The sequence below is a fragment of the Lepus europaeus genome, chromosome 6 (assembly GCF_033115175.1).
Source record: "Lepus europaeus isolate LE1 chromosome 6, mLepTim1.pri, whole genome shotgun sequence".
Classification (NCBI taxonomy): Eukaryota; Metazoa; Chordata; class Mammalia; order Lagomorpha; family Leporidae; genus Lepus; species Lepus europaeus.
Window position 1 is genome coordinate 54,905,777 of NC_084832.1, and position 14,396 is coordinate 54,920,172.

The 14,396-nt window shown below is 42.6% G+C and overlaps 1 protein-coding gene across 4 annotated transcripts in view; it reads left to right on the plus strand.

Moving 5' to 3' along the window:
* NAA16 (N-alpha-acetyltransferase 16, NatA auxiliary subunit) overlaps positions 1–14,396 on the plus strand; it is a 93,373-nt gene that overhangs the window by 30,346 nt on the left and 48,631 nt on the right. For all 4 annotated transcript variants that reach the window (XM_062194114.1, XM_062194115.1, XM_062194116.1 and 1 more), the window contains one exon: positions 1,269–1,364. In XM_062194114.1, coding sequence (XP_062050098.1) covers positions 1,269–1,364 — 96 coding nt within the window. The remainder of the gene's footprint in view (positions 1–1,268; positions 1,365–14,396) is intronic.

Consider the following 14,396-nt stretch of genomic DNA (forward strand, 5'->3'; position numbering starts at 1 on the left):
TGGCCCGGGAGTGCAGTGGAGGTTGGACCAAGTGCTTGGGCCCTGCACCCCATGGGAGACCAGGAGAAACACCTGACTCCTGCCATCGGATCGGCGCGGTGTGGCAGCCGCAGCGCGCCAGCCGCGGCGGCCATTGGAGGGTGAATCAACGGCAAAGGAAGACCTTTCTCTCTGTCTCTGTCTCTCACTGTCCACTCTGCCTGTCAAAAAATAAATAAATAAATAAAAATAAAATTAAAAAAAAACATGAAAAAAATGTTATCTCAGAAAATTAAAAAATTTTTCACAAGATGATTCTTGGGAGGGAAGATATAGATACTATTACAAAGGTTTTTTTTTTTTTTTTTTTTTTTTTTTTTAATTATATGTATTTGAGAGGTAGAGTTACGGACACTGAGAGGGGAAAACAGAGGGAAAGGTCTTCCATCCACTGGTTCACTCCCCAAATGGCCTCGATGGCAGAGCTGGGGCAGTCCGAGGCCAGGAGCTTCTTCCAGGTCTCCTGTGTGGTTGCAGGAGCCCTAGCACTTGGGCCGTCTTCTACTGCTTTCTCAGGCCATAGCAGAGAGCTGGATTGGAAGAGGAGCAGCCAGTCGGGACTAGAACTGGCGCCCATATGGAATACTGGTGCTGCAGGTGGAGAGTTAAGCTACTGCGTCACAGCGCAGGCCCCAGGAAGTGTATTTTATATTGAGAAAAATGATTACCACTTTAAAGAATCTGAACTAATGTAATTCTTTATAATGGAGTCTCTGTTGGAGATTTTAAATGTCAAAGCTACAATAGAAATTTAGTTCACCTTTTAAACTATGAAACATTTGCAGTCATGATCCTGAATTGTTGCTTCGTTAGGCCTAATCAATAGGTATTAAACACTTTGTGTGAAGGGGGAGCATAAGTAGTCTTAAAGTGTGTACATAAGGTATGTTATAGAGGATATAAAAAGGATTTACTTTTTCATGGATAGTGTACAAAGGGAAGTACAGTATATCTTGAGTCTGTGGCTTGATGTATCTGATTTTGAATTTGATATCAAACCTTTTGTGATGAAAGAAATGTTGAATTTCTCTGGAGATTGGGTTTAATATGATGATTTACTAATTACGGTGTTTTCTACCAGAGTTTTAAGGGTCATGCATGCAAAAACTGAGAACAGCTTTACTATTAATAATGTAATTTTTATTTATAAGAGAATGTTTAAAGTTATTAACATTTTATTATAAATAAGTTTTGTTGCTGTGACTCTCACATATATTTACTGATAACAGGCACTTTAGAAGAGAGGCTTCAGATTTATGAAGAAATTAGTAAACAGCACCCGAGAGCAATTTCACCGAGAAGATTACCTTTGAATCTTGTCCCAGGTAATGTTAGGATACCTTTTGTGAGACTAATAATTCGTTGAAATTACCAACTGCTATTTGTATTTTAAAAATTTGTTGCTGGTATAGAGTTTACATCTATAACAGTCTTGTGGGAGAGAGTTTTATTACTTGAGTGTGTAGCTGCAGTTTGGTTTAAAGTAGCAGAAATTATCTGTATAAAACTGTTTTCTTAGTTGACTTAACTACTTGGGAGGTAAATTAAATTTCCTAAATTGATGACAAATTATATATGAAGTGTTACAATTTAAGTGGTAGAAGTTTTAAAGTTAAATCTTCTTTGTAGAGCATAAATTCAAGTAAATCATTGTGAGGTCTTTGTGCTCACCACAGTGTTTTAAGATAAGAACATCACCATTCCTTTTGAAGACCCCCTGCTCCGAGTTGATCACTTTGCTTATTTTCAGTTTTTATCACACCGTTGCTTTTTACTTACAGGGCTCCAAATTACCTTTATTTTAAAAAACTGGTGCAATACTTTAAATAAATTGGAATACCGCGATATATATTCTATGATATGCTTTTATTGTATAGTATATTCATGACCTTAAGCCAAGTTGTTGTATGTAGCTCATCTCTGATTTGCTTTTGGGCTGTATTAGATGGAAGAGAATATGTTAGCTCTGCACATAGTTAACATCTTTGTTGATGATCTTATTTTAAAAAGTATGTTTTTGTTGGTCTTCTTTAATTTCAGTTTTTAAGTGCTATAGATTACGAATTGAGACTTCTTTTGACATTTACTTTGATACAATTCAGACTGCAGAAAGCTAATAAAATCTTTTAAAAAAATCTGTATTCCAGAGAGTGGAAGTGAGGTTGAATAAATTTTCTAGTACTTTTTCATTTATTTATTTTTAAAGATTTATTTATTTGATGGGGCTGGAGCTGTGATGCACTAGGTTAATCTTCCGTTTGTGGCGCTTGCATGCCATATGGGTGCTGGTTCTAGTCCCGGTTACTCCTATTCTAGTCCAGCTCTCTGCTGTGGCCTGATGGGCAGTGGAGAATGGCCCAAGTGCTTGGGCCCCTGCACCCGCATGGGAGACCAGGAAGAAGCACCTGGCTCCTGGCTTCGGGTAGGTGCAGCTCTGGCCGTTGCAGCCATTTGGAGAGTGAATCAATGGAAGGAAGACCTTTCTCTCTGTCTCTCTCTCTGTCTGTAACTCTGTCAAATAAATAATATAAAATCTTAAAAAAAAAAAAAGCTTTATTTAATTGAAAGAGTTAAAAAGGGAGAGACAGAAAAAGTGAGATCTTCCATCTGCTGGTTCATTCCCCAGATTGCCACAACAGCCAGAACTGAGCCAGGCCAAAGCTAGGAGCCAGGAGCTTCATCCAGGTCTCCCATGTGGGTTATGGGGGCCCAAACACTTGGGCCACCTTCTACTGCTTTTCCCAGGCCATTATCAGGGATTTGGATTGGAAGTGGAGCAGCTGGGACACTAACGGGTGCCCATACAGGATGCTGGTATCACAGCAGGCTGCTTTACCTCCTATGCCACAACACTGGCCCCTCTAATGCTTGTTCAGATCATTGGGTTATAAGTTTTATTTTTATCAGAAGATTTATGATAAGGTTTTTCAAAGAGTTTTTTTTTTTTTTAAAGAGCTAATTTATTTATTTGATTTAAAGACAGTGAGAGGGAGAGACAGATAAAGGTCCTCCATCCACTGGTTCACTCCCCAAATGGCTACAATGGCTGGAGCTCGGCCAGTCCGGAGCCAGGAGGCTTTCCTTGGGTCTCCCATGTAGATACAGGGGATCAGGTGCTCTGGCTTCCACTGCTTTCGTAGGCCATAGCAGAGAGCTGGATCTGAGGCAGAGCAGCTAGGACCAGAACTGGCACCCGTATGGGATGCTGGCACCACAGGCAGAGGATTAACCTATTGTGCTACAGCACTGGCCCCTGATTCTCTTGAAAAATATATGAAATCTGTCTTAGAGATGTGTTGAATTGTATAGTAGCAAGGAATTCATTTTAAGTTTATTTTATGTATTTCAAAGGCATGTAGACAAATCTTCCATCCATTGGTTCACTCACCAAATGCCCATACCAGCCAGGGCTGGGCCAGGCTGAAGCCAAAACCCAGAACCCATTCCAACTCTCGTATGTGGGTTCAGGGGCCCTAGCACTTGGACTGTCTTCGACAGCCTTCCCAGGCTATAGCAGAGAGCTGGGCTGGAAGTGGAACAGCCGGGACTCAAACTGGCACCCATATGGGATGCCAGCACTGTAGGCGGTGGCTTTACCCGCTACACCACAGCGCCGGGCCCCAAGCCCAGGTATTCTTATATGGGGTGTCACCGTCCCACGTATCAATCATCTTAACCATTGTGCCAAATGCCCATCCTAGGAATTCACTTGAAAACTTGATTTTCTGCTGATTTCATTTCCACAGGTGATGACTTGTATTTTTCTGATTCTTTTTGCTTTTGTAGACTTCAGAGAGTATATTTCTGTAAAACTTTCTAGGAAAATAGATTTGGTAGGCAGGGTAAAAGTGTGCTGGGATATTATTAAAGAAAGTTTAGAAAACTCTAGAAACACAGCTGTCAGGTTTCTGCAGAGCTTTTTAATACACATAAGTATGTCAAAGAGTTCATGGGAAATAGAATTAAATGCTAAGTTTATTTTGGTCCACAAAATTTGAAATCTATGCATACACAATTTTTTCCTAATACTAGTTTTCTATGAATTTTTTAAAAAAGATTTATTTATATAATTGAAAGGCAGAGTGACACAGAGACAGACAGAAATCTTAAATCTGCTGGTTCATTCACCAGATGGCCTCAGTGGCTGGTGCTGAACCAGGCCAAAGAAGCCAGGAGCTTCATCTGGGTTTTCTACAGGGATGGCAGGTGCCCAAGTACTTGGGCCATCTCTTCAATATACTTTCCTAGGCTGTTATATTAACAGCTGGATGGGAAGCTGAGCGGCTGAGACTTGAATTGACACTTGCATGGGATGTCTGCCTCAAATGGCAGCTTAAACACTGTGCCCACAATACCAGTCCCTTCCATGAACTTTTTGAAGCCCTCCTCATGTATAGTGTGAATTTTCAAGATGGAATATACTGTACAGGGAAGAGCATTTTACTGATAAAAGTGTTGTATGGAAGATACTTAGGCTCATTGTGTTCAGGCTCATTGTGTTCTTTAATTACTCCTTTTCTTTCTCCTTTTAAAAGTAGCTTTTTTGGGTTGGCACCGCAGCTCAATAGGCTAATCCTCCGCCTTGTGGCGCTGGCACACCGGGTTCTAGTCCTGGTTGGGGCGCCGGATTCTGTCCCAGTTGCCCCTGTTCCAGGCCAGCTCTCTGCTATGGCCCGGGAGTGCAGTGGAGGATGGCCCAAGTGCTTGGGCCCTGCACCCCATGGTTCGCCAGCTGCGGCGGCCATTGGAGGGTGAACCAACGGCAAAGGAAGACCTTTCTGTCTCTCTCACTGTCCACTCTGCCTGTAAAAAAAAAAAAAAAAAAAAAAAAAAAAAAGGTAGCTTTTTTGAAATATTCACATGATATGTTATCAGAAAATTCATAGAAATGCTTATTATGAAAACACTGCATAGATTGCAAAATTTGCACCAAAAATGTGTTTTTTTTAAGATTTATTTCTATTTATTTGAAAGGTTGAGTTACAGAAAAAGAGAGGGAGAAATGCAGATCTTTCATCTTGCTGGTTCGCTCCCCAGATAGCCACAAGAGCCAGTGCTGAGCCAAGTCAAAGCCAGGAGCCTGGAACTGCATTCAGGTCTCCCATGGGGTGGCAGGGGCCCAAGTATTTGAACCATCTTCTGCTACTTTGCCAGTTGCATTAGCAGGAAGCTGGATCCGAAATGGAGCAGCCTGGAGCAGCCGGAAATCATGTTGGATATGCGCTCATGGGATGCTGGCATCATAGGCAGCATCTTAACCTGCTCTGCCATGGGGCCAGTCCCAAGATCAAAGCTTTTAAAAGGTCTTTCCCATTTTTAGATTTAAAAGGCTGTAATAGGGGCCAGCTCTGTGGTGTAGTGGGTAAAGCCGCACCATCTGCAGTGCCGGCATCCCGTATGGGTACTGGTTTGAGTCCTCGCTGCTCCATTTCTGATCCAGCACTCTGCTATGGCCTGGGAAAGCAGTAGAAGATGGCTGAAATCCTTGGGCCTCTGCACCCGAGTGGGAGGCCTGGAAATGCCTTCGGACTCCTGGGTTTGGATCAGCACAGCTCCGGTCAATGTGGCCATCTGGGAAGTGAACCAACAAATGGAAGACCTCTCTCGCACTCTCTCTCTGCATCTCTATAACTCTGCCTTTCAAATAAATAAATAAAAGTAAATCTTATTTTAAAAAAGCTGTAATACAGAGCAGTAAACACAGTAGAAATCCTGGGGAAATTCTGTATACTATAAAGCATTAAATACCGTGGAAAAAAATGCAGTGATTAAAGCTTCTTTTCTTTCCTTTTTTTTTTTTTAAAGAGTTATTTATTTGTTTGTTTGAAAGTTACACAGAGAGAGGAGAGGCAAAGAGAGAGCTTCCATTCGTTGGCTCACTCTCCAATTGGCCGCAGTGGCCGGAGCTGCACTGATCCGAAGCCAGGAGCTTCTTCCGGGTCTCCCACACGGGTGCAGGAGCCCAAGGACTTGGGTCATCTTTTACTGCTTTCCCAGGCCATAGCAGAGAGCTGGATCAGAAGTGGAGCAGCTGGGTCTCAGGGCATTAACCCACTGTGCCACAGTGCCAGCCCTTAAAGCTACTTTTCAAAATAACTAGTTAATTATTCTTCATAGACAAAGAGGTGGAGAGAGGTCAGGAGACAGCATAGAGTGCTAATTCAATTTGATCCATTATTTAAATAAATTTCCAGTGAATCAGAAACAGTCTTATCTTGATGTTTATGCTGATCAATTTAGTAATGGATTTTGAGGGGGGGTATCTTTTTTAAAAAAGTAATTATTTGAAAGGCAGAGTTACAGAGGCAGAGAGAGCAAGAGCAAGAGAGATCGAGATCTACCATCTGCTGGTTCACTCCCCAAATGGCCACAGTTGCTGGAGCTGGGCCAATCTGAAGCCAGGATCTTCTTCCTGGTCTCCCATGTGGGTGCAGGAGCCCAAGCATTTGGACCATCTTGTACTGCTTTCCCACCCCATGACAGAAAGCTAGATGGGAAGTAGAGCAGCCAGGATTCAAAGCAGTGCCCATATGGAATACTGGCATTGTAGGCGGCTTTACCCACCAGGTATGCCACTGCGCTGGCCCTAGAACACCTAGAGTATACATCTAGAGATTAATTAAGTATATATATGCAGTGAGATAATCTGTTTTGTGAACTTAATGCTAAATAAACTTGGAATGATTGCTCTTTTTTCCTTTAAATAAAGTCTATCAGGTGCTAAAGAATTACTATGAAATAACTAGGAGGAAGGGAACCAGTTTATTTTGTGGAAAGGTATTTTTTTGTATAAAGAAAATTATGAAATGGTTAAATAGGAAGTAATTTTGGGATACAGTGAGTAGCTGTGTGTAGGCTTCTTGTTTAGATAGTATCATAGAGTAACAATGGGTCCAAAAGGGGTTTTAAGTGAATTCTTTTTAATCTCCTCTGTCCACCAAATTCACTTTCCTTGAGACAGCAGTTATTATCAGTTGATGGTGTATTCTTCCAAAAACATGTTGTGTATATACAAGCAAAAATGTGTGAGAGGTTTATGTACAGCTTTCCTTTTTACTGCCCTCTCATGCACACCCCTCCCCCTTTTTAAATGAAAGTGATAATGTGGATTGTTCTGCATCTGCATTTTCTTTTTACTTACTCTGTATTTGAAGATGTCCTTTTATCAGCACATAAATAGCTTACTCTTAGCTGCAGTCTCACTAACAGTTTAATGGAAGAGGCTTTCTGTGTTATGGGGAAATGAGAGTTGAATACATTGTCTCTTTTTCTTAAAAAAAGGCAGAGTTAGGGAGAGACAGACAGATCTTCCATGGACTGGTGTACTCCCCAAATGGCCACATGGCCGGGGCTGTACCATTCCAAAGCCAGGAGACAGGAGCTTCCTGTGGGTCTCCCACATGCCCAAGCACTTGGGCCAGCTTCAGCTGCTTTCACATGCACATAAGCAAGGAGCTGGATTGGAAGTAGAACAGCTGGGACTTGAATTGACACCCATATGGGATGCTGGCATCACAGGAAGCTGCTTATATGCCACAGTGTCAGCCTCAGAGTATGTTATTTTTTAAATCAAATTTGCCAGTGTCATCTGAACAGACCCAAGACAGTTGACCAAGAAGAGGAATTCAGACGTGAATTCTCACAGGAAGATAAAATGCTAGTTTTTGTTTGTTTGGCAAAGCAGGATTTATTTAAGTCAAAAACATCCTGCAGCTATAGCCAGGAGGGGGGCTCCAAAAGGGGCAGACCCAAGAAACTGACTGAAGTAGAGTCTTTTTTTTTTGACAGGCAGAGTGGACAGTGAGAGAGAGACAGAGAGAAAGGTCTTCCTTTGCTGTTAGTTCACCCTCCAATGGCCGCCGCGGTAGGCGCGCTGCGGCCGGCGCACCGCGCTGATCCAATGGCAGGAGCCAGGTGCTTCTCCTGGTCTCCCGTGGGGTGCAGGGCCCAAGGACTTGGGCCATTCTCCACTGCACTCCCTGGCCACAGCAGAGAGCTGGCCTGGAAGAGGGGCAACCGGGACAGGATCGGTGCCCCGACCGGGACTAGAACCGGTGTGCCGGCGCCGCAAGGCAGAGGATTAGCCTAGTGAGCCTTGGTGCCGGCTGAAGTAGAGTCTTTTAAGCACGGTTTGGGGAAGAATCAATCAAAGGGTATGGACAAAACCCATCAGATGGCCTGTATTGTGATCCAGTCAAGCCTCCTCACAATAAAGCCATCAGAAGGGTAGGATGGGTAACTTCTTTCTTTTCTCATGGTAAAACTAGAAATTCATTAGAGTGGGATCAGCACTTTTGTATTGTTAGAAGTAGCTTTAGGGGAGAAACATGCATTTTGTACATTTTTTTAAAAGATTGATTTATTTATCTGACAGGCTGAGAGAGGGAGAGGCAAAGACAGAGAAGTCTTCCATCCTCTGGTTCACTCCCCAAATGGTCACAGTGGCCAGAGCTGGTTCAGGGTAGAGCCAAGAGCTTCTTTCAGGTCTCTCACGTGGGTGCAGGGGCCCCAGCGCTTGGGCCAACTTCTGATGCTTTCCCAGGCCTTTAGCAGGGAGCTGGATCAGAAGTGGAACACCTGGGACACGAACAGTTGACTGGGATGCTGGTACTGCAGCTATGCTACAGTGCTTGTCTGCATTTTGTACATTCTTAGAAATTTCCCTCTTTTCTCATTCCTGCAGGGACCTCACTTAGTTGCTGTTTCCTCAAAATCCATCCCCTCAGAAGAATGGACCCTAACTCCTGTTAGGGATATGGGGGGTAATGACCACTGTGGCTACTTCATGCTGAAAGGGGGCATCATTGAGGGACAGCAGCGAGTTCTAGGGATCCAGCTGGAAGTCTCAATGTCAGAGATTCAGTTTTGGAGCTGTAAATGGGAAAGAATTTTCAGAGGTTTAAACCATTTGTGCAAAGTAAGTTAAACCTGAGCATCTTTTTTTTTTTTTTTTTTTTTTTGACAGGCAGAGTGGACAGTGAGAGAGACAGAGAGAAAGGTCTTCCTTTTGCCGTTGGTTCACCCTCCAATGGCCGCTGCGGCTGGCGTGCTGCGGCCGGCGCACCGCGCTGATCCAATGGCAGGAGCCAGGTGCTTCTCCTGGTCTCCCATGGGGTGCAGGGCCCAAGCACTTGGACCATCCTCCACTGCACTCCCTGGCCACAGCAGAGAGCTGGCCTGGAAGAGGGGCAACCGGAACAGGATCGGTGCCCCGACCGGGACTAGAACCCTGTGTGCCGGCGCCGCAAGGTGGAGGATTAGCCTAGTGAGCCGCGGCGCCGGCCATAAACCTGAGCATCTTAAACAAAAAAGCTGTGGACCAATTCAAATCAGATAAAGCTAACTCCATTAAGATTTAATTTTTTAAAAAAAGATTTGTTTTATTTGAAAGGCAGAGTTATAGAGAGAAAAGGAGAGAGAGATCTTCCATCTACTGGTTCACTCCCCAAATGGCCACAATGGCTGGAGCTGATCCAAACCAAAGCCAGGATCCAGGAGCTTCTTCCTGGTCTCCTATGTGGGTGTAGGGGCTCAAGGATTTGGGCCATCCTCCACTGCTTTCCTGGGCACATTAGCAGGGAGCTGGATTGGAAGTGGAGCAGCCAGCAATTGAACTGGCACTCATGTAGGATGCCAGCTCTGCAGGCGGTACCTTAACCTACTACACCACAGCACTTGCCCCAAGATTTAAATTCTTAAAGCAATTAAATGCAGTAAGGGCAACAAAAAAACACATGAAACTTCCTTGTGATACATTAAACTTTATTACGTAGGCTAGTTATTAAACACAGGAAAACCTTGAATGAAAAGGATAGCATATGATTTCAGCATATGAATCCATCACAGAGGACAGGTAAATACGTCATATGGCAAAGAGGTACAGAATCTGGTAATCCTGCTATCTTTTAGAAGATCTAAGTTTGTAAATAATATCCTTCTAATGTCATCAAACCAATCTTACCCAGCATTCAACTTCCAAGCCATGGTTGTTTCTTTAGTTTCTATCAAAAAAAAATTATTAATATCCAAAATTTCACTTAATCTTCTATAACTGAGAATGTACTCTGATACTTATACCTTTCTCCACAACTTTCTTTCCTACGTACTAGTTCCTTCAGTTCTTATACTAAACAATCCTTAACTATCTCTAAATTAAGAAAAATATCTTTTGGGGCCAATGCTGCTGTCTGCAGTGCCAACATCCTATATGGTTGCCAGTTCAGTTGCCAGCTGCTCCACTTCCAATCCAGCTCCCTGCTAATGTGCCTGGGTCGCTGAACCCATGTGGGAGACATGGGAAAAACTCCTGTCTCCTGAAAGCCCTTGTGTTGCAGCTTTTGGGAGGTGAACCAGCAGATGGACGATTCTCTGTGTGTCTCTGTCTCTGCCTAACTGTAATTCTGACTTATGAATAAAATAAATCTTTAAATAATTTTTAAAGGAACATACAGAATTTTAACCCATAGTTACTTTAATAGCAGTTTCTGAGTTTTGAAAACATTAAAGCAGGTTTTGTATCCAGGTAGGAAATAGGTAAATGACTTTTATACAGTTATAGTTTACCAAAGTATTGCAAAGCCTGGGAGTCTTGGAAAATGTTTAGCCTAGAAGACACTTAAGGATAGTACCAACAATGCTTTGTTAAGGTATAACATAAATATTTTGAAAATCACATTGCAAATCGCAAAGGATTTAAATTAGTTATGATTACAACAACTAAGTTTGTAGTGTCTTAGAAAGTATAACAAGGTTTGGCCGGCGCCGTGGCTCAACAGGCTAATCCTCCGCCTAGCGGCGCCAGCACACCGGGTTCTAGTCCCAGTTGGGGCACCGGATTCTGTCCCGGTTGCCCCTCTTCCAGGCCAGCTCTCTGCTGTGGCCCGGGAGTGCAGTGGAGGATGGCCCAAGTGCTTGGGCCCTGCACCCCATGGGAGACCAGGAGAAGCACCTGGCTCCTGCCTTGGGATCAGCGCGGTGCGCCGACCGTGGTGGCCATTGGAGGGTGAACCAACGGCAAAGGAAGACCTTTCTCTCTGTTTCTCTCTCTCACTGTCCACTCTGCCTGTTAAAAAAATAAAATAAAATAAAATAATAAAAAATAAAAAAAGTTTAAAAAAAGAAAGTATAACAAGGTTTTACAGACCTTTATACTTTTTAGGGCAGTGGCATTCAGTTGGAGAACTCTCCTTTAACAAGCATATATTGATGATTGTGCAACAGAAGAATCTTAAATAGGAGGGCAGAGAAACTTCTATAATTCAGCAAATAAGAAAATGTGAACTCTTTGAATCAGAGCAGCCAGAGTGCCCACGGTTGTCAGTATAGGAGAAAACTTAAGAGGGAGATTGGAAAACATGGCCTTTCAGAGTCTGGTTGGTGTTTAAAACAAAAAAACCCAGTCATATGCTGTTAGAACAGGTTTTTCTGAGTATCTCTTCAAAATGGAGACTAAGGAGGTCTGGAAAATGAGACTCCTGGCATCCTTTAATAGGGAGGGCCAACTGAAACCAGGTGCTGGGCCTTCTTGTATGTGAACAAATACAACCTTGCCCCCACTTCTCCCCCAGCCCCTTCCTGATGATTGAGGCCAAGAAGAGGAGGTAGTGAACAGCCCCTAGGCAGATCAAGCAGGCCAAAGTCAGGAGGGCCTAGGTAGAGAGTTTGAGAGAGAGAGGAAGTTGGCCTATAAGCGCCCCCCTCCCCCTTTTTTTTTAAGGAATACAAATTTCAAAAGCACAACTTTAGGAGCCGTTGCTGTGGCATAGCAGGTTAACGCCCTGGCCTGAAGTGCTGGCATCCCATATGGGCGCCAGTTCTAGTCCTGGCTGCTCCTCTTCTGATCCAGCTCTCTGCTATGGCCTGGGATAGCAGTAGAGGATGGCCCAAGTCCTTGGGCCCCTGCACCTGCATGGGAGACTTGGAGGAAGCTTCTGGCTTCTGGCTTTGGATTGGCACAGCTCGGGCCGTTGCAGCCAACTGGGGAGTGAACCATCAGATGGAAGACCTCTCTCTCTGCCTCTCTCTAACTCTGCCTTTCAAATAAATAAATAAATCTTAAAAAAAAAAATGAAAGCACAACTTGAGGGATATAGTTATTCTTCCCACCATACCAACCCTCCCACCCACATTGCCACTGCTCTTCCTCCCTCTTTGCCAGTCTAATCTAATTCTCCATTAAGATTCATTTTCAGTTAAATTTGTACACAGAAGACCAACTCTACACTAAGTAAAAATTTCAACAATTTGCACACACATAGATACACACAACTGTTTGAGAAGTAGTTTTATAGTCAACTCTCAATACATCTCATTGAGGACAGAGGTCCTCCATGGGGAGTCAGTGCTCGGTGACTCCTGTTGTCACTTTAACAATCAATACTTATGTATGACATCAGTGATCACCCAAGGCTCTTGACGTGAGCTGCCTAGGCTATGAAAGCCTTTTGAATCTACAAACTCCGTCAGTATTTGGACAAGGCAATAATCAACGTGCAGGTTCTCTCCTCCCTTGAGAGAAAAGCACATACTTCTTTGATGGCTGCTTATTTCCACTGGCATCTGTCATAGAGATCCTTCATGTAGAACATTTTTTGCTACAGTGTCTTCATGCCTGAAATGCTCTCATGGGCTTTGTCCTATTTATACGCTCACTTTAACACTTAATATGATCACTTTAACAATTAAAATGGCATTTTTACCACAGTTTAATGGGATTTGGAGTCCCATGACACGTTTTTAAATCGTACCCTTAGAAGTAAGTCTGTAGGAATGTATGCAGAACTATGCAGCTTTACAGTTACAGACTTCCTCATCGCTCTATTCCCACTCCTACTTTTTACCAAGTTCTATTTAAAGTTGACTTTATACACATACGATTAACTGTGTTAAGTAGAGTTCAGCAAATAGTCTGAAGAAAAAAAAAGTTGAAAAAAACGAAACTGTTCCTCGGCAGACAGACAGGGGCAGCTCAAGTCATCCTTTCTTGAAGTGTCAGTTGAACTTCTACAGATTTTGTTTTAGGTGCTCTATCAATTATCACAGATCAGGGAGAACGTATGGTGTTTGTCCCTTTGGGACTGGTTTATTTCAATGAGTATGATGATTTTCAGATGCATCCATTTTGTTGCAAATGACTGGATTTCTTTTTTTTTTTTTTTTTTTAACTTCTATGAGGTATTCCATAGTGTACCTATCCCATAATTTCTTTATCCAGTCTTCGGTTGACATTTAGTGTGATTCCATGTCTTAATTATTGTGAATGGAGCTGCAGTAAACATGGGGGTGCAGATAACTCTTGTTTACTGATTTCATTTCCCTTGGGTGAATTCTCAGGAGTGGGATGGCTGGGTCATATGGTAGGTCTATATTTCAGATTTTTGAGGTATCTCCATACTGTCTTCCATAGTGGCTTTTACCAGTTTACAATCCCACCAGCAGTGGATTAGTGTGCCTTTCTCCCCACATCCTCGCCAGCATTTGTTGTTGATGATTTCTGATTTAAAGCCATTCTAACTGGGTTAAGGTGAAACCTCTTTGTGGTTTTGATTTGCATTTCTCTGATGCCTAGTAATCCTGAGCATTTTTTCATGTGTCTGTGTGCCATTTGGATTTCCTCTTTTAAAAAACGTCTTTTTAAGTCGTTGGCCCATCTCTTAACTAGGTTGTTTGTTTTGTTGTTGAGTTTCTTGATCTCTTTGTATATTCTGGTTATTAATTCTTTATCAGTGCAGTTATTAATCCTTCATCAGTTGCAAATATTTTTTCCCATTTTGTTGGTTGCGTCTTCACTTTCCTGAGTGTTTATTTTGCCGGACAGAAACTTCTCAATTTGGCGTAATCCCATTCGTTAATTTTGGCTTTGACTCCCTGTGCCTCTGGGGTCTTTTCCAAGAACGCTTTGCCTGTGCCAATGTCTTGCAGGGTTTCCCCAATGTTTTCTAATAATTTGATGGTGTCAGGTCATAGATTTAGGTCTTTACTCCATTTTGAGTGTTTTTTTTTTTTTTTGGTAAGGTGTAAGGTAAGGGTCTTGCTTCATACTTCTGCATGTGGAAATCCAGAGTTCCCAGCACCATTGTTGAAGAGACTATCCTTGCTCCAGGGATTGCTTTTAGCTCCTTGGTCAAATTTAAGTTGATTGTGTAGATGTTTGGATTGATTTCTGGTGTTTCTATTCTGTTTCATTGGTCTATTCAACTATTTTTGTACCAGTACCAGGCTGTTTTGATTATGACTGCCTTGTAGTATGTCTTGAAATCTGGTATTGTGATGCCTCCAGCTTTGTTTTTGTTTATAAGATTGCTTTATTTTTTTTTAAGACTTAATTATTTTTTTATTTGAAAGAGTCATACAGAGAA